Source organism: Phyllostomus discolor, chromosome 8 (genome assembly GCF_004126475.2).
Source record: "Phyllostomus discolor isolate MPI-MPIP mPhyDis1 chromosome 8, mPhyDis1.pri.v3, whole genome shotgun sequence".
In the NCBI taxonomy this organism is placed as follows: Eukaryota; Metazoa; Chordata; class Mammalia; order Chiroptera; family Phyllostomidae; genus Phyllostomus; species Phyllostomus discolor.
Window position 1 is genome coordinate 96215764 of NC_040910.2, and position 19430 is coordinate 96235193.

General features: G+C 51.5%; 1 protein-coding gene across 1 annotated transcript; it reads left to right on the forward strand.

Annotated features, from left to right (window-relative positions):
• The first annotated feature begins 9911 nt into the window (after nt 1-9911).
• CCDC182 (coiled-coil domain containing 182) lies at nt 9912-10842 on the forward strand. The gene has a single exon (XM_028519124.2). It carries the CDS (start codon nt 9949-9951, stop codon nt 10411-10413), a length of 465 nt encoding a protein of 154 aa, XP_028374925.1. The 5' UTR covers nt 9912-9948; the 3' UTR covers nt 10414-10842.
• Nucleotides 10843-19430: the final 8588 nt, after the last annotated feature.

The following is a 19430-nucleotide window of genomic DNA, read 5'->3' on the forward strand; positions in this document are numbered from 1 at the left end:
TTCCTGGGCTCTGACAAACACCCTGGCTTCGCAGCGTTTCGCTGTTAGCACCTCTCTGTGGACCAGCCTTTTAATTGCCCCCAGAACATTCCGTTCCAGAAGCCATTCCCTCCGGGCCTTGGCCATCCTCTGCTGACCTGTGGTCTCCAACCCGTGAGGTCATGTTGACCCCGCCCCAATCCCAGTGCCCTGAATCACATCCAGGAGGCCTTAAAAGCCAGGCCGGGAAGCCCTTCTCTCTCCCCTCTCCCCTGCATGGGCCTAGGGTGGCTCAGAGTTTACACCCGGTTTAGGGCGAACCCGCATTTCTGTGGCTGGCAGGGAGCTGTCAGAAGGAAAGGGGGCGCGGGGTGTGGTTGGCATCCACTGCTGCCAGTCCGCACTCAGGGCGTGGGTGGAGACAGCCCGCTCCGCTCCAGGGGCCTGGCTGCCAGCACACCTCAGACTTGGCCGTCGTCTGGTCTCCTCTGCTTAGTGCTCCAGGCTTACTTTCCAGATTGTCTCCCCTTAATAGGATGTTCATAAAACAACCTTAAAAGTTTCCAATTATTGGCTGTTTCTTGCTTCACTGCTTACCCCAAGTCTCACGTCCTTAGTAGCAACCCTGTGTCACTGTCCTACTGAGAGGGACCGTTTGGTGTCTAGGCCTCGGCTGTCCTAATGACCAAATGGTTACAGCCAAGAAAACTGTTAATCACGAGACCAAGGGACGGAGTGCGTAGGCCACCGACCGCCCGAGAGAGGGATGCGTGTCTGCCTGTGGGTGTGAGCCGGCCCGCGTGCCTTCCACCGGCCGGGTTCAGTTTCTAGCCCCTCAGCCATCCCGGGGACTGTCAGTGTGGGCAGTGCCACCAGCCTGGACCACACTTTGGAAGTGGTGCAAGTGTTTAACTACTTTAGGGTATTCTGGCATTATTAGATAAATACAAATGAGGGATGGACAAGAGGAAGTTATTGTTGTAAGACTCACACCTAATTGGGGTGAGATGCGCCTTGGACAGCACACCGGGGCTGGTGGCTCTTTAGTTTCAGAGGGACCGTGCATGCAAGGCCCCTGGGCCAGGCCCTGGAAAACACCGAATTCATGGCAGGAATTATCACTATTTTTATTACTAGTAAACCTTTATTAATAGTGCAATGCTCATCAGATAACCACTGGACAGTGTGCTCAGTTGTGAAGAATAACAAAATTCAGGAGCACGTGTGAATTGCTGGAAAAGTATTTGAAAGAGAAAGTGTAATTGGGCATCTACAATTTCTTTCTTTGTTGAGAAGGGGTCCCCCTCGCCACATGAGGCCTACTGCTCAGCTTCTGCCTGCTGGACTCTCGCTGGGTTTTGAGTAACTCATTACGCCAAGAAGCAGGGCACTACCTGGACTCTAAAAGGCCAGGTGAAAAACTTACCTGTGGCAGGAAGAGAAGGTGGGGCTGCCTGGGCCTCCCTCCACCTCTGTCCCCAGGCCGCCACCACGCCACGTGAGGTCTGATGAGCCGGAGTTCATGGAGGCCACAGACGCTCACCCGGGGTCACTGGGTCAGGGCCATCCCACCCACTCTCCCTCCTTCACCCCAGGGCCTGCCGGGTTCACCCCTGCCCTGTCCAGTCCCAACCAAGAAAACTGCCTCCCTCCCCTGTCACCACAAGGCTACTTAATAATGGGCCAGTGAATGTGCCCAAAGTATTCAACTAATAAATGTACAAGTCCCATCCAGAAGTGTCTGAGGTCTGGTATTATTAGTCAGGGAGTCTCAGGGACTGATCAGCTCAACGGTGCGTAAACTTTGGCAACCGTCAGAGTCACCCGATAGGCTTGTTCAGACACAAACTGCTGGGTCCCACCTCCTGGAGTGTCTGATGCAGCAGGTCTGGGTAGGACATGAGAGTAGGCATTTCTGACAAGTCCCCAGGTGACGCTGATGGCTGCTGGTCTGAAAACATTCCTTCCTTTCCCGGTGGCACTGGGAGAGCAACTGGATTAGCTGGATTGGCAGAGAGCATTGGAATGATTTGGCGATCTTGTTAAAAATACCAATACTGTGTTTGGCTGCAATTAAAAGAATACCAGAAGAAAACTGTGTAAGCAAGAACGTCATTTAAATCATATATCAACCCACCTGGAGACAGATCACTTGAGAGTGGGTGCAGTGACTCCGTGATGTTACACAGAACAGAGGCTCTCTTTATCTAATTGTTCATCCTTAGCACAGCTGAGTTTTCATCCTTCGGTTTGTTGCCTCACGAGTGCAGAATGGCTGCCACAGTTCCAGCGTGAATGTTCTCATGCAACTACATCCAAAGCATAAAAAGAGGCAGATCTCTGACCTTCTCTCTCCCCCTTGCTCCCTCACTCCCCCTCTGTCTCATTTGGTCATGTCATGTGTAATACCTGTGCATAATTCTCCCCATTACAACTCACTGGTCACAGGCCCACCTTACATAAAACAATAGCAACAGGGAATGGAATTACCAAATGCATCCAGGGTCACCACCTGGGGCTGGGTGAGGGCTCACCTTCCTGGAGCATGTTACTGCCTGATCAAAATAGGATCCTATGACCCAAGGAAGGAAGGAATGTTACCAGGCAGAGACTAGCAGTGCCTGCCCCAGCTAGGGTGACTTGTCCCGATTTTCAGAGACCATCCTCACTTTAAAACTAGAAGTCTCAGATCGCAGGACCCCCCCACCCCCCACCTTGGTTCAGGGCAAATCAAGAGGGTTGGTCACCCTAACTCCAGTCTCCCAAGATCTTCGGAATTAGAATCTCCTGAGGGTGAAATCCAGACCTTAAAAATGATTTTTAATGCTCTCCCAAGATGATTGTAATGGAGGTCAGAGCCTGGGACTCACTGGGCTTCGGTCCCCATGAAGCCATAAACAGGGACTGAAGGCTGACACTGTCCCAGCTGATGTCAGAGCAGGAGGAGATCCCAGGTGGAGGGTGTGGGTGTGACTCCAGAGTTCAAGCCTAGAGGGGTCTGCAAATCCCTGCCCCCCCACCTTGTCCCCACCAGGACATGGGACGGTCTAACTTAGAGTCCCCTGCTCTGGGCGGCCTTGAGCCCTGCAGCCACCGCTGCCAGGCCCCTCAGCACAGAGCCTGTGCTGTTGAACTTGCTGGGCTGCTCCCATGGCAGATCCTGAGTTCTCTTGGGACAGAAACTTCATCTTAGGTGTCTTCTATCCTGAGCATCAAGCACCATGCTGGCTCATCTGAATAATTCAATAAATGTGTGCTGGATACATGAATGAATGAATGAATGAATGAATGAATGAACAAATCAGGAGGCTGCAGTCTTGAATAAAAATGAAACTCTGGTCACTAGACCCCAAACCAGCCCTGTAGCAGCCAAGTGCCCAGAGCCTAGAAACCACCCCTCTCCTTCGGTGGGGCAGACCCTGGGCAGGATGGGAGAGGGGTCACACTCCTTTGCAGGCCACTGGGATGATGACACCCTGTCTCCCTGGTCCGGGCTTCCCAGGCTTCCGTGGGAAGCTGTGTGTGTCCCTGCTTCACGGTGCTGGGTAACTTTCCGATGGTTTGAGCTCATTACTCATCATCAGGAGTCCTGGTGTCTGGAGTTTTCCAGGTGATCAAAGCTTCTCTGTCTGGAGCTGCCGGGCAGGTCCTGGTGTCTGTCACCAGTGATCCCCCGGCTTCGCCAGGCAGACAGTTAAGTAACCCAGGAAGGAGGGGATTTGGTTTTTAAGCTCACATAATTCAGCTTGACACCCCAACATGCAGGCAGCGGTTCTGGCTCTGTTCCTGGTTAGAGGGGTGTGGGCCGGACCGAGCTGCAGCTTGTCCTGTGTGGGGAGATTTTAGAGCCGGGGGTGCCCTCCCGCCCTGCTCTCCTCGGGAGGGCTGAGATTATGAAAGAGAACGAGCCACCCACACAGCACGGCCACCCATCACCCTCCTGCCGCTCTGCCCACTCTGCCCAGACACTCGCCTCCAGGTGCTGCCTCTGCCCCCTGATGCCCGGAACAGGAGCTCCCCGGGGGGCTCCTATTGGTCCCTGGTGCCTGGCTGGGCTCAGGGTTCCGTTTGGCTCCCCAGTCCCCTGGACACTCCCCACCGTCCGTGTCATTGTGCGCAGGCCCAAACCCCGGAGTTCTGACGTTTCAGTAAGAATTTCGAATTCTGTCAGCGATGGGGGCAGGGCGGTAGGATGCTTACAACAATTGTCTTTTCTGATTTTCAGAAAAGGTGATGATTACAGATTTTGCTGTATAATTTTTCTGATTTGAACTTTGTGCGAAAAGTTTGCCCACCCCTGCCCCAGCAGTGCGGCCACGCTTCCTGTCTGCATAGAAGGCAGTTCGAGGGAAGAGTAGCCTTGGGGGGCTCATTAGTCTTGGCAATGGAAGTGGCTTTGCTAAAGAGTTGATATAAATGTCCAGGCACCGGCTTCATGATGGGTCATTTAAGAAAATTAATGTTGAGAGTGGGACAGACTATTCCAACTGGGGTGATGCCAGGCCCTTCCTGGCCTGCTCTCGGGGTCACCGGGCTGGTCCTCGGGCCTGGTGAGGCTCTCTTCCATGCGGGTGCTGCGCCCCTGCTAAGTCTCGTGCCCCGGGGGAGCGGGTGGCTGGTGCAGGGCGGACAGCACTCGCCTCTGCCTACTTGGAGGACCCTCCTGGCTCAGCCCTAGGCCTCCAGGGCTGGAGGAGGGCCAGCCTGCCGGTGGAGCTGCCTGCACTGCTCATGTCCAAGGACGGCTCCTGTGTCTTCACATCCACTCCCACCAGAATGTTTTACATATTTTTAATTAAAGTGCCGCCCTGGGCTGGCAGGGCCTCCGAGAGATGGCTCTCAGCCGAGCTGCAGGGCGGCAGTGGTGTGAAACACGGCATCCACCGATGTGCTCCTGTTCACCGGGATGTTTTGGCTCCTACCCCGGAGGCGGGTCCGCTCGGGCTCCAGGAGGGGAGGCCAGCCGGCCGGTGGAGGGTGGGCGGCAGGCAGGCGCATCCACGGGTGGCCAGGGCGGGGTTCAGGGATGGGAGGAGAGTTCAGGCAGTGCTGTGGACGATTTCCACAAACCAGCTGGCGGGTGGGCTGCGGGCGAGTCCTGTTCCTGCAGACACACAGCCCCGTGGACACTCCTTATCAGTGTCAAATTATGATAAATGGTGGCGGGCAGACGTTGCTGGGTGGCAGCTGCCGCATCGCGGAGGGAAGCAGGTATTTTTAGCACTGGGCCTTGGGGCCCTGGCTCTGAGTTCATTAATCACGGTGAACAGCACTGAGCCTGGCTCTTGGTCCTAGTCCCTGCCCCCATCCCAGCCTTGTCCCCATTCCCCAGACTGGAATACCAGCTGCAGAGGAGGAAGTCATGCCCAGCGACAGTAGCCCTGGGCGGTGCACCGGGGATGCACTGGGCACCGCCTCACATCCGCTGCGGCTCGGGGCATCTGCCGCAAGGCCTCTCCGACGGCTGCTCCCCTTGGAACATCAACCCCGGGTATCCTCGGCATTCCCGTCTCACCCCAATGCCCCCCCCCCCCCCCCCCCCGCCCACAAAGGCCTTCCCTGTGCGCCCCTCCCCACAGGCCCTCCATCCCCTTGTCCTGTTTATTTCCTCCCCAGCCCTTAGGCCAGCCCAAACCACCTTCTTCGCTGACTGCTTTATTTTACTGTCTGTCTCCTTTTGCTGCAGTGCCAGCAGCTTTAGAGCAGAGGTCCTCTCTGGCTTGTTTGCTATCTTAATTCCCTGTTGCCCAGCTCCATGTCCACAGAGCAGGTGCTGGGGAATGTCCTGGGATACGCAATTGGATGGATGGATGAGTGGAAGCTGGAGGGAGGCCCTCTGTGGGCTTGGATGGAAGGCACAGGGAGTCCAGATTGCTCTTGTTGGTAGGGGCTCATCTGGGGAGACACAGGCTATGGAGCATCCTCCCCCAGGCCCGGGGGGTTCTGGGGAGACGGTGTGTGGGGTAGGGGTACCTTTTCTGCTTTGGACATATCCAACCATGTGCTTGTTCGTGTTGGTGAGAGACTGCTCTGCGTTCTGAGGTGTTTCTTCCCCACGGTTTTTTTTCTTGGACACGGGAGAGATAGACCAGTTTTAAGGGACCCCTAGAAGACTCTGCTTGGAAGCTGACACTAGTTCACTTCTAGAGCGCAAGCATGGTCTTTTCACTGACTTTTCAAATATAACTATTCTTTGTGGAATCCACAGTTGGTTGCTTCCCCTTCCCTTTCTTGATTGGGAACAGAACCCCAATTTTGTCCTTGCACTGGGAAACCTGTGCTTTGGGGAGGCCCTGCCCAGACCCAGGCACCCCGGGATTAGTCTGAGCCAGCGAAGGGAGCTCCACCCCCAGCACCCCCAGGCAGTACCCGGGTTAGGAATGGGCCCCTGAATGTGATTCTAATGGAGTGTGAGGAGGGTTCCTCTAACTCTGAAGGAGGCACATGAAGGAGTGCATATACATTGTGTCCCTTTTGTGGATCCTAAAGCGGGCCGAGGTTTATTTCACACGCAGAGGCAGAGTCATGGGCAGGGCGCACGAGACAGGCGCTGGGGAGGGGGGCTGATGCCCATGGGCAGGAATGTCCCCAACCTGGGATCTCCTCAAACACATCTGCCCCTGAGACCCTCCCCACTCAGGCTGAATCTGGTGCTCAGGGACGGGGTCTGGATCTGCGTGGCTCTGATACCCGCCTCTCTTCCCCCCATCATCCTGAGATACGGGGAGCCTGGAACTGTGGAAATAGACCAGGGACAGAGAAAGCCTCCTGACAGGGCCCCAGAGGTGCGTGCCTTGCCAGGAGACTTCCCTTGACACCTTGAAGAAGACAAATAGAGTTGCTGTCTTTCCGAGGCTGTGGGGAAGGAAATCTGTGAGGAGGGCACTGGCCTGGACTACGCAGCTTCTAGGAGGGGAGCATTCAGAGGGTGTGCCCAGAGGCGAGTTGCCCCTGCTGAGGACGCCTGGAAGGTTCCCGAACCACCACTCCTGGGGGGCCTCTGCTGACTGAGTGCTGTGTGCTCTCATCCTCTGCTGAAGCTCGGGGAAAAACACGGCCCTCCCTGGCTGGCTCTGGGGAGAAATGCACGGAAACCTCATTAAAAAGCACCAGGGAAATTGAGAACTTGCTATTTCTTCTTAACTTCCGCTACTTTCACAGGTCTGGTTATGACTTCCAGCGTTACCTGTGGGAGACAGACACAAAGAGGCAGAGAATCAATGTCGGGGAGGGTGGGGAGAGACTCAAAGAATGACAGAGACCACAAGACAGAAACACGTTATCTTTTGCTGGTTCAAAAAGTACTTACTGAGGACCTACTATGGGCTGGAGCTGCTCACACACCCTAATGAACCCACCACAAGACCGCAGGCTGTTTACACGTCTCCCAGTGCCCAGCGGGATCTCGAGTCTGGGAATAAAGGGGGTGCTGTTTCCTCTCAGACCGCTGGGTGTCGCCATGTCAGAGGGAAAGCCAGAGAAGCCACCTACAAATACGACCTTTATCTCATCTCGTTTTCTGAGTGCCATTATGTGCAGGGCACCAGGCAGGACACTTGATTGTACCCAGGATGAGAGATGCACAGTCCCTGTCCTCAGGGAATTCACTGTGTCCTGGGGCGGGGGGGGGGGGGCGACCTGGAGGGACAAGTCCTAGGTCACAAAAAGAGGGAGAAGGTGTTCGGAGCCTTGGGAGAGGTTGAAAGGGAGGCCTGTGTGGATCTCAGAACATCAGTGACCTCGGAGGAGTTGTCTCCCACGTCCTCACCGTGCAGCAGAGAGGGAGCAGGCTCAGAGCAGGGAGCTGCTGGGCCTGGGGTCCCACAGCAATTCCAGACACCAGATCTCCCAACTCCCGGAACAGTGCCTTTCCACCAAACAGTCTGTTTTGAATTTGGAGTTGCTATCCCATCTCTTTTCTTTTTTTAAAAGAGAGATAGAGGGGCCAGGGAAGGGAGTGAGAAAGATAAGAAGAGAAACATCGATGTGTGAGAGAAGCTTTGATCCATTGTCTCTTGCACGTGCCCCAACGGGGGACCAAACCCACAACCCAGGCATGTGCCCTGACCAGGAATCGAACCAGCAACCCTTTGGTTCACAGGCCAATGCTCAACCACCTGAGCCACATCAGCCAGGACCATCCCATCTTGAGATACAAAATTATACCTCAGTTTAGTCATGAAATTCCCTGCTAAGTCCCCTCTCTGATGCCCACTGCAAGGCATTCTGGGTGGGTCAGTCTGCACTTCGGAGAAGGCAGCTGCTCTCATCATGGGCCCCATGGCTGCAGCGTCATCGGCTCGTGTAGGTTCACGAGGGCTGGTCGTGTGCATCTCTTCCCGGAAACGCCCTGCTGGAAGCTTGAGATCAGCCATGGTGGGAGTGTTTACACTCTGGAAATTGGTGGCAGCAGCTCTAAATCAGAGCTTTTACTTTTTCCTTCCAGTGAGTGGCATGCCACTGAATTCGTGTCCTGGCTGTGTAGATAAGGAGACTGAGGCTCAGGGAGGTGAGGTAGCTTGCCACAGAGACATAGTTTGTAGGTGGTGGGGCTGAGACCCTGACCCAGGTGGTTTGGTGCTGGAGTGCTTGGAGGGGGTGGCATCAACAGGACTCAGGGCCACTGGGACGGGGTCTAGGTTGGTCCCAGGTTCCTCACATGGATGCTGGTGTGGGAGCTGCCCCAGGCTGGTGTCATGAACCTGACGGCAACTTTGGAACAGACACCAGTGTGAACGAGATGGTAACCAGTCCAACTTTGGGTGGCACCGTGTTGCATCTGAGGCACGATGTGGAAGAGATGTTCAGATTTGGAGGTCAGAAAAGAAATCGGGACGAGAGATTGAGAGCTGTTTTTCTTTTGTTTATTTGTTTAATTTTAATTTTTGATTTTAGAGAGAAGGGAAGGGAAAAAGAAAAGAAGAGAAACATTGGTGTGAGAGAGAAACATTTGACTGGCTGCCTTCTGCCTGTGCCCTGACCTGGGGTAGAACCCATAGCCCAGGCAGGGGCCCTAACTGGGAATCGAACTGCTGACCTTTGGGTTCGTGGGACAGCGCCCAACCAAATGAGCCACACCAGCCAGGGCTAGAGGTTTGTTCTTGACTAAACCAAATATAAGTTAGCTAGAAACATTTTCCTTTCTTAGTGTAATCAGGTAAGAAGTGGGGGGGTTCACCCCTCTAGATGTCTTTTCTCATCTCTGTCAACGATCAGGCTTCATCCGGCAGGGCGGGGAGGGGGGGCCCGTCACTCTTGCTCACACCTACTCCCTGGTCCTGGTGCACAGTGAGCGCTCAGTGAGAGCTTGTAGAATAAATGCCTGAGTGACCCGATTTCACCCTGCACGTCCTGAGTCAGTGCTGCTGTGGACCGTACAGCAGAACCTCAGTACATTTCTCGCAGCTTCTAACTTTATCTAGAATCCTGACATCATTACAGGAGTATGGATTGGAATCAGAAATTACTTTTTAATAGCATTTTAGGCCTAGAAGTGGGATTAGGTATTATCTCTTACAATATCTTTGTTTCACTGATTAGGCACTGAAGTCCAAAGACCCTTCCGAGACCCTCCAGACCCCTTGTCAGGAGGGTGGGAGACCGCCCAGCCCTGGCAGCCAGTGAGCTTTGCTCTGGCTGGTCTACTTTCCTGTCTCTCAGGTTCAAGGAGCGAGGGAGCTCTGGTTCTGGAAGGGTGGTGAGTTGATCAGAATCCGCATCTCAAGAGGGACCACTTCTTGGGTAGATGCGCAGAAAAAGCTCTGGATAACTAACCAAGGGGACTATAATATGCAAATGAGTGGATTGTAGCTTTTCCTCCTGATTGGCTGAAGGAGCCCTTGATGTCACAGTATGTGGGTTTCTCCACTCCAAATGATTGTGTCTTTAATCTCTAGCTCCCTCCCCAAAACCTCCCTCACCTCGGTGGTTTCCTAGTTCCTTCTCTTTGTCCAAGCAGGAAGAAAGCCTATGGACCCACTCTATCAGGCGGGGTCCATTCTCATGAAGGTGAACACCTTACAAGGGAAGAAGATGGTGGAGAGTGGCCTCCAGTCTGGAGACTTTTCCCTCTCTCAGTCATGGCCCTCCTACCCGCTGCTGCCAGCTGACTTGGAGATCCTGCAGCAGAAGGTGGCCGCAGTGCAGCGGGAGCTGGAAGACTTTAAGAAGGAGGCCTTGAAGGCCATCCATTACCTGGAAGACGCCTTCTGTGAAATGAATGGGGCCTTGGCGCAGCAGGAGGAGCAGGCGGCCCGCGTGAAGCAGCGGCTGAGGGAGGAGGAGGACCGGGGCATTGTGCGAAACAAGGTCCTCACCTTCCTGCTGCCTCGGGAGAAGCAGCTGCGGGAGCACTGCAAGCGGCTGGAGTACATGCTGCGGGTCCAGGGCTGTGAGGCGGCCCTGGGCCTCCCCAGGAAGATCCAGGCAAACTGAGGCTGGATCAGTAGGAGCCACGCTTCTAGCTGAGCTGCCAAGTAGAAGATTTTTTAGATGGAAGGACAAATCCTGATTCTCTATCCATTTGCTCCCCTTTCCCCCATTTCTGTCACCTTCCTTCTACCTAAATAACACCTTGCTAAGAGGCAAAAAGACCCCAGTATGTTCTTTTGGTGAAGCTCCATTTATCCAGCATCATCCAAGAAGGAGGAACCCTGATGTCTTTCAGAGACACCTGTGACTTTGACCCTTTAACCGCTTTCCTGTTTGTAATGGTAATATTGCTGAAATGTATAACATATATATATATATTTAATCTTCTTAAACTGATTGTGTGGAACAGATTTACCTTTCTTTTAATGACTCAAGGCTCTCATGATTTGTTGCTTAATGCATGGGCTGCTGAGAGGGTCTCTCGTTCGTCCAGCACTACATGGCTTCAGGTTGCTTTACTCTGGCGGTTCTCGTGCTCACCTGGTTGGCTTTTCAGTCTGCCTTCACTGTCAGGCTGTCATACCTCACTTTTCTGTCCTGTTTTTGCGCACCTCTACCTCCTCTCTGGTTAGTCGGCAGACTGGCCAATCAGGTCGGCAGAGTTTGTAGGGCTCCAAAGCCTGGAGTCACGTGAGCTCATTGTGCTGATGAAACCTGTGCTGCTTCTGTAAACAAGACAGTGCGACCTCTCCACTGGAGGACAGCTCAGGAGATCGGCAAGAGCTGATCTGTCTTCTAAATCCCCCAGTCAGAAAGTCACTCCCGTTTCCCGGGACAGGAGCGAGAGGAAGGAGAACCCCTGAGGTTGCTTGAGCGGAAGCCCCTCCATACTGAAAGAGGAATGGGGAAGAAGGGTCCACCCCCAGCAATGAGGAAGAAGGATTAGACTGAAGTCATATAATTCTGTAGGGCAGTACTACAAAGGATGGTTGTAGTGGGAGGCAGACTTCAGCCTGATGTAAGAAGAAACAAAAATGATATTGGGGGTTTCTTATGTGTCGGTGCAGTGAAGGGTTGACTCAGCAAGGGGGATGTTCAAATCTCGCACGTTTTGTAGACAGGTCTGACTCCTGACTGACTCCTGGGAGATAGCCCCTAAGCCCTTGCAATATGCTGCCTGATAAGAACACCTTAGTTTACCTGGAGCCTTGGGCCCAGCCAGATAGTTTATGCTAACAGTGTGTTCGATGGTGGGGACCCTGGGTGGGGCTGTATCAGTTTGACCTCTGGAGGGACTGGAGACTGAGGAACTGAGGTCAGCCTAGGTGGCACTCTACGTCCAGTTATTAACTGCCAATAAAAACCCTGGACAACGAGGCTCAATAAGGTTTCCTTTGTTGACAGTACTTTATACACATCATCGTTGTGTATTCGTTGTCCCTACAACTCCACCAAGAGAGGACAGACTGGCAGCTTGTGCCTGGTCTCTCCTGGACCCTGCCCTGTGCTCCTTGTACCTTTTGCTGATCTTCATCTGCATCCTTCAGCTGTGGTAAATGAATCATGCCTGTAACAGCTTTTCTTAGTCTGTGAATACTTCTAGTGAATCAGCAAGTTTGAGGGTGGTCCTGGGAACCTGCGATGCCGTGGCTGATGCACTTGACATTTCATCCTTACTGTCTTCACAATAACCTGTGGGATCACACGTTATCCCCATGACGTGTGAAGAAACTGAGGCATAGCAAGGTTAAGTAACTTGCCTTGGAGTACAGCAAGTGTACTCCAGAACTCTCTCCCTTGACCACCACCCACACCACAGGAAGGAGCTTGGGGTGATGGGTTGGCCCCTTTGTTGCATGGTCCCATGGGGGTGACCCCAAGGCCCTCCAGCTTCAAGGAGATGAGTCATCCTGCAGTGAGGATGATGAGGAAGTGTGGACAAAGAGGCAGGAAGCTTGTGAACTTCCTGTCTTGGAGAGCACAGGTGCACATCTGTCCAGGTTGGGTCAGACAGGTATTCTACCTGGAGACAAGGTGAAAGCCAAAGTGTCTCCTCATGGTTTTCTCTGCTGCAGGGCTTGAAGCTTTCTTCTTCTTCTGTAAAAACAAGGGGTTTTTACTGCAAGCCACAGGGTACCCGTGACGCTGACTTCTTTGAGGAGTGCTCTTTCACATAACAAGACATCTGAAGTAGAGGGTTGGTTCAATACTCACCAATGACGTGGCTCTAGGTAGGTATCTCTGTGATCATCTTTGCTTCCTCCCTGATCACATCCTTCCAACAGTCACATAGTGAAGGCTTCAGGAGTTCCAAAATTGGGTCATTGTTCAATAACTTCCAAAGCAGCAAAGAGGTGGCAGACCTAAACCCTTTTCCAGAATCCCCCCAGGAGACTTTCTTTGACATCTCCTTAGCCAGACCAGGCTCACTTGCCCACCCTGAACCAATCATGAGCAAAGAGGAAAGCAATTGCCACAACTCAGCCCCTGGGGCTGGAAACCCCTCAGTTACCCAAGATCTGAACAAAATCAAGGCTCTATTAGTGAGGTTGACTTTTGGGAGGTAATCAAACCCAGCTACCACAACTTCAGTCTTAACTTTTCTACTTAATTGATACCAGGGGCCAGGTAGAAGACAGCTCTGGGGCACGGCATGGCTGGACAGAGGTGGACGGTGTGAGAGGCTGTGTCTTTGCTGCAGGAAGCATGGATTTAGGCCTGGGAATTGGGAGATGGGCTGGGTGGAGGTGTGGGGCGACTTCGGTGCTGTGGGTGTAAGTCCATTGCCCTCACTTGTTCCACCTCAGGCTTCACCCTTAAAGCCAGAGACTTAAGTTGACCCAAGAGTCCCAGGAAGACTTTGCAATCCTTCAGTCCTTAAAATAGGCAGCCATTCTTAGAGATGCAATTCACAAGTCAACATCTAGAGTGGCAAACTATTCCTGGTTAAATGAATTGTTTCTTTTTGAAAACTGCAATTCTCATATGCCAGCAATGTTTCTAGTCCAGGGATGGCTGGCCTCCTTAGATATAAGCTACCTTGGGCTGATCCAAGTGAGGCTGTGGTGGGTGAGTCACAGGAGGTCAGGGCAGGAGACATGGATGGTGGCAGCCCTCTCTGCCAGGTTGGTGCATCTTTGATTGTTAACCAAGGCAGCTGCCTGCCTATGTGGTGCCAAGAGTGGCTTATCCTTGAATTTACTTCTCCTCCCCACCCTCAGGTCCTTGTCTACCACTTCAGATTGGCCAGGAGATTTGAGAACTAGGCCTTACTGGGCAACTTTTGAGATCCAGGTGTGGACCTCAAAAGTTGGGATTTCTGATTAGGCCACATCTCAGCTGAGACCCTTGTCCTGGAGGACAGAGGACTTCATGGTTGATTAAGAGCCTGAGAAGAGACTTTTTTTTGTAGCTTTGGAAGATGGGTTTCCCATTCCAACTCTTCTCACTCCAACTGTGAACAATAAAGTTGAACAGCCCAACTGCTCACTTTCTTTGAAATTCTAAAGCAAATAGAAAGCAAAACAACAGATGGCTTTTTCCCCTGCCAATAGCCACAGTTCTCAAAGGTCTTGCCCCAGCTGCCACGCTCACTTGCTCCTCTGCGCACACCCAGCAGTTAGAGGGACACTGAAATCACAGACACATGGCTCCGTGTTAGGATAACACACGGCAGTCGCAGGAGTGGGCCCTGGGATCCCAAGTCCTGTGTGTGCTGCAAGCTTGGACACTTGGGTGAGCAGCAAGATGGCCAGACACTGTACTTGGCGTGGGGAACACGGAACCTCAGCTGCCGAAACTCAGCCTGACTTTTTTTTTTTTTTTTTTTTTTTTTAATATTTTATTTACTTATTTTTAGAGAGGGAAGGGAGGGAGAAAGAGAGAGAGAGAGAGAGAAACATCAATGTGTGGTTGCTGGGGGCCGTTGCCTGCAACCCAGGCATGTGCCCTTACTGGGAATCGAACCTGCGACTCTTTGGTTTGCAGCCCGAGCTCAATCCACTGAGCTACGCCAGCCAGGGCAGCCTGACCTTTTCTACTAACCTGCCACTCAGGGCTGGGGAAGAAGGCTCAGGAATGGCATGGCTGGGCAGAGCTGGGGGGCAGGGTGGGAAGCAAGGGTGTGGGTCTGGAAATTGGCTTCTTTCCACGCAGCACTTTGCCTCCTGATCTAAACCAATCCTTTTAGTAATTCCTGGAGTGCTGAGAGCAGCAAGCCTTGGGCATCTTTGCTGACATTCACCAGGTGTCGATCTTCCCTTGTTGTTCCCTGGGAAGAGAGTTTGGCAGTGTCTCAGCATGTTGACCACAGAGTTACCATGTGACTCAGCAATTCTACTCTTAGGTGCGTTCCCAAGAGAACTGACAACATATGCCCACGCAAAACTTGTACCTGCATGTTCATAGGTCATAATAGCTTGAAAGTGGAACAATCCAAATGTCCATCAACTGATAAAAAATAAATAAGGTGTGGTGTATCTATATAATGGGATGCTATTTGGCAATTAAAAAAAGGAATACAATATGAATCATGCTACAATATTATGCTACATGAAAGCAGCCGGTCAAAAAAGGCCACATAGTGTATGACATTGTACCACTGCTGTGCAGTGACCAGAACAGGAACATTGATAGAGACAGAAAGCAGACCGGTAGGTGCCTGGGGTTGGAGGAGTATGGAGAGTGATTGCTAATGGGTATGACATTTCTTGTTGAAGTGACAAAAGTGTTCTAAATTGATTGTGCACTTTTTAAAAAATATTTTTATTTTTTATTTTTAAATTATATTTTATTACCCTGGTTGGTGTAGCTCAGTGGATTGAGCATGGGCTGCGAACCAAAGTGTCGCAGGTTCGATTCCCAGTCAGGGTACATGCCTGGGTTGCAGGCCACGGCCCCCAGCAACCACACATTGAAGTTTCTCTCTCTCTCCCTCCCTTCCCTCTCTAAAATAAATAAATAAAATCTTTAAAAAATTATATTTTATTGATTATGCTATTACAGTTGTCCTGATTTTTCCCCTTTGCCCTCCTCCACCCAGCACCCCTCACTCCCTTAGACAATCCCCCCACCCTTGTTCATGTCCACGAGTCATACATATAAGTGCTTTGGCTACTCCATTTCCTGTACTGTACTTTACATCCCCGTGGCTTTTCTGTAACTACCTTTTTGTACTTCTTAATCCCCTCACCTCTTCATGCATTCTCCCACACCTCTCTTCCATCTCTTTATCTTTAATCTTCAGCATTTTAATTCTGATGTGTCTTGGAGTGGGCCTCTTTGCATCCATCTTGTTTGGGACTCTCTGTGCTTCCTGGACTTGCAGGTCTATTTCCTTCACAAAACCAGGCAAGTTTTCTTTCATTATTTTTTCAAATAGATTTCCAATTTCTTGCTCATTCTCTTCTCCTTGTGGCATCCCTATGAAACAAATGTTGGATTGCTTAAAGTTGTCCCATAAGCCGCTTATACTCTCCTCGGTGTTTTTGTATTCTTTTTTCTTCTTGTTGTTCTGATTGGTTGTTTTTTACTCCCTTATGTTCCAAATTATTAGTGTGATTCTCAGCTTCATCCACTCTATGGTTGTTTCCCTGTAAAGTGTTCTTTATTTCAATTAGTGTATCTTTTGTTTCTGACTGGATCTTTTTTATGCTGTTGAGGTCCTCTCTAAGTTCCCTGAGCATCCTTATAACTAGTGTTTTGAATTATGCACCTCAAAGACTGCTAATCTCCATTTCATTTGGCTCTTTTTCTGGAATTTTGATCTGTTCTTTCATTTGGGCCATGTTCTATGTCTCCTCATTTTGACAGCCTCCCTGTGCTTGTTTCTAGGTATTAGGTAGAACTGCTATGACTCCTAGTCTTGGTAGTATGGCCTAATGTAGTAGCTGTCTGGGAGGGATTCACCCAGGCCAGTCAGCTGCAAAGATTGGCCTCCGTGGAGGATCTGCTGTGCCGGGGCAGGATGGTTGTTCTCTGACATGGTCTGTAGCTGTCCCCTGGGTACTCTGGCCCTGGGGGTTTCCCAGGTGGTGCAGATGAAGGTTGGCTTCCACCTGTGATTTTCCCAAGGGCCAGCCTGCCTGAGTTATAAAGCAATCTGAGATGGCTGCTACTAGTGATGGGCTTGGAGATTTCCAAGCAGAGCCAAGCTATGATTCTAGGCTGCTAATTCTGGGTCTTGGGCTCGCAGAGGACAGCTGCTGGTTGTTCGAGAGGATCTAGGAAGTTGTGAAGCTTGAGCTGAGACCAGCCATTCATATGGAAAAGCAGCTTGGGTAGGCCTATAAGTTGGGTGGGGCAGTATCTGGGGATCTCTAAGGTGGGTCAAACGGTGTTAGCCAGGTTGATGGAGTCTCAGATATGGCACCAGTCTGCCAGCTTTGTTGAGGGGAGGGCCCAGAAAAGGGACAATGGCCTCTACTTGCCTTGATTCCAGACACCCCAGCCTCCCCCTTCCTGCCACTGATGCCCCTCAAGCTGCCACCCTGTTGCCGGAGCCCAGAGGCACTGAGTCTGAGTAGATCAGTCTGCGTGTGGGTTTTTTAAGAGGAATAGCTTGGGTCTCCAGCAATTTCTTCCACTGACTCAATTCCCACTGGCTTTTGCAGCCAGAAATTGTGGAGATTTATCTTCCTGGCACTGGAACCCTGGGCTAGGGGGCCTAGTGTGGGACTAGGACTCCTTGCTCCTGGGATATCCTTCCCAAATTTTTATCCACCACGTGTGGATGTGGGACCAGCCTGTTCTGCATCCGTGCCCTTCCTACCAGTCTGGACGGATGTGGTTTCTTTAATTCTGTATTTGTTGGACTTCCATTCAGCTCGATTTTTAATGGTTTTGAGTGATGGTTGTTCTATATTTTAGTTGTGGTTTTGTTGTGGTTGTGTGAAGAGGTGAGCCATGTCTGCCTATGCAGCCATCTTGACCAGAGTCCGATTGTGCACATTTTTTTAATCCTCACCCGAGGACATGCTTTTTGATTTTAGAGAGAGGGGAAAGGAGTGTGAGAGGGAGAGGGAGAGAAACACTGATGTGAGAGAGATGCATTGTTGGGTTGTCTTTCTGGAGGATGCTCCAACCAACTGAGCCACACCGGTCAGGACTGACTGTGCACTTTAAATGGGTACCTTGTATGGTATGTGCATTATATCTCAAAGCTACTTAAAAATAAAGTGGAGCTTCAAATACACAATGGGGGAAAAAAGGAATGATACCATAATTTATAACTCGAGTCCCTTTTAATACTGAGAGCTTCAAATCAAGACTGGGATTGTGTTAAATTGTTTTCAGTTTATGGTCATTCTGGAGACACATGGACTTCAGATTTTATTTGGGTCAGATATGTAAAAAGTGCCTGATTCAAAGACTGGAACATAACAGGTGCATCATAAATGATTATAGAATCAAAGCTATAACTAAGGCACAGAAAGTTGTAATCAATGGCCTTGATTGACCTCTACCATCTCTAAGAAGTCTCTAGAGAGTGGCAGCTTGTGTAAGACGTTCATTTGTGCCCGAGTGTGTGCTTGACTCCTCCCTCTGGGAACCACTCAGAGGGACACCAGTCAGGCCCCAGGCCTCCCTCTGGGCCTGAAGACATGTCTGATGGGCAAAGATCAGCATCAGGGTTGTGCTGTCCAAGGTGCTCTAGACAGCTGTTGTGTGACAAGGAGGTGGTGAAGAGATCTTACGCTTTGAGGTGCCTTCTCTGGTGTGCCCTCCTAAAGGCCTCACTCTGGTGAGACCTTCTGGTTGACCTCTTGCTCATCTTACCTCTTTCCTTGTGTGTTCCTTCCAGTAGTAGGAGAGAGCAGTGGATAGGCACTCATTTCTGCAGACAGACTGGCCTGGGTCAAGTTCCGACTCCGCTGCTCAGTTTCCTGTGGCGGAGGGGGGTTATTTTACCCCTCACGGCATGTCCAATAGAACCTACTGCGATGGATGGAAACGTTTTATAATTCTGAGCTGTCAGTACTGTTGTATTAGCCACGTGGCTATTGAGCACTTGAAGCGCAGCTAGTGGGATTTAGGAACTGAACGTTAAATTTGTTTTATTTTAATTAGCCATATGTAATTGGTGGCTACAGCCTCAGAGACTCAGTTTCCCCACGTCTCCCAATGAGATGATGACATTGCTTACCTAGTGGGATCACGGGTGAATTAACGGGGAAAATGCGGGTATGGCAGTATACATTGACTGAGATTTTTAATTACAATTTGGCTCCCCAACTCACAGATAGGCTGTGTTCCCTGCTGTAGGGGCTCTTGTTTGTGGGGCCCCAAACAGATGTTGCCAGAAACCCAGAAGGGAACCTCGGCATTTGCGCTTGGAACTGTAAATTATGGAGAGAAATTGTGCTGGATCAACCCAGGGTGCAAGTGATGGAATAAGTGCTCCTAGTGCAGAAGGTGGAGGAGGCCAGCTCCCAGAAAAAGGCCGCATAGTATCTCCCTGTCCGCCGTGGTATGTGGGCTGGCTCTGCAGGAGATGGGCTCCAGTCCTCAGCTCCTCAGCTGTGGCAGGTCGACTCCCTCTCTCTCTCTCTCTCTCTCTCTCTCTCTCTCCCTCTCTTTCCATTGGAGTCACACTAATAAGCACAAGCTAAGGGTTCCTTTAGGAGGCAGCCAGCATGTGGTCATTCAGAAGACAAGCAGTCAAGCCAAAGTGCATTGGGGCTGAGGTTTTAAACCCAGGTCCAAGTGCAAACGCCACCACCATCCTGGGCCAGAGTCAGGACTGGAGGGAGAGTTGCAGAGTCTGTAGGTCAGAACTTGGAAGCGACAGCCTCAGCAACGGAGCACGTTAGGAGCAGCAGAGAGGTTTCCGTGGGTCACCCTAGGGGGCTTGCAGGGCTTGAGGCACAGGGTGGGGGGTCCGGCTAACACAGAGTGGACACCTTGCCTTGCAGCCACCCGTGCTCACAGGAAAGGCGCTCAGAGGCGCTCTGACAGTCTGGAGTGAAAGGGAGATCAGGAAGGCAGGCCCTGTCCCTGAGACTCAGGGAAGGGAAAGAAGCTGGTCCCCGCGTCCTTGGCCTGCCTGTTACCATCCTGGGTGGTTATTGCTTCAGGAGGAC

Excerpts from the sequence above, each read along its gene's own strand:
- CCDC182 (XM_028519124.2), top strand. The coding sequence starts at position 9,949 with ATGGACCCACTCTATCAGGCGGGGTCCATTCTCATGAAGGTGAACACC.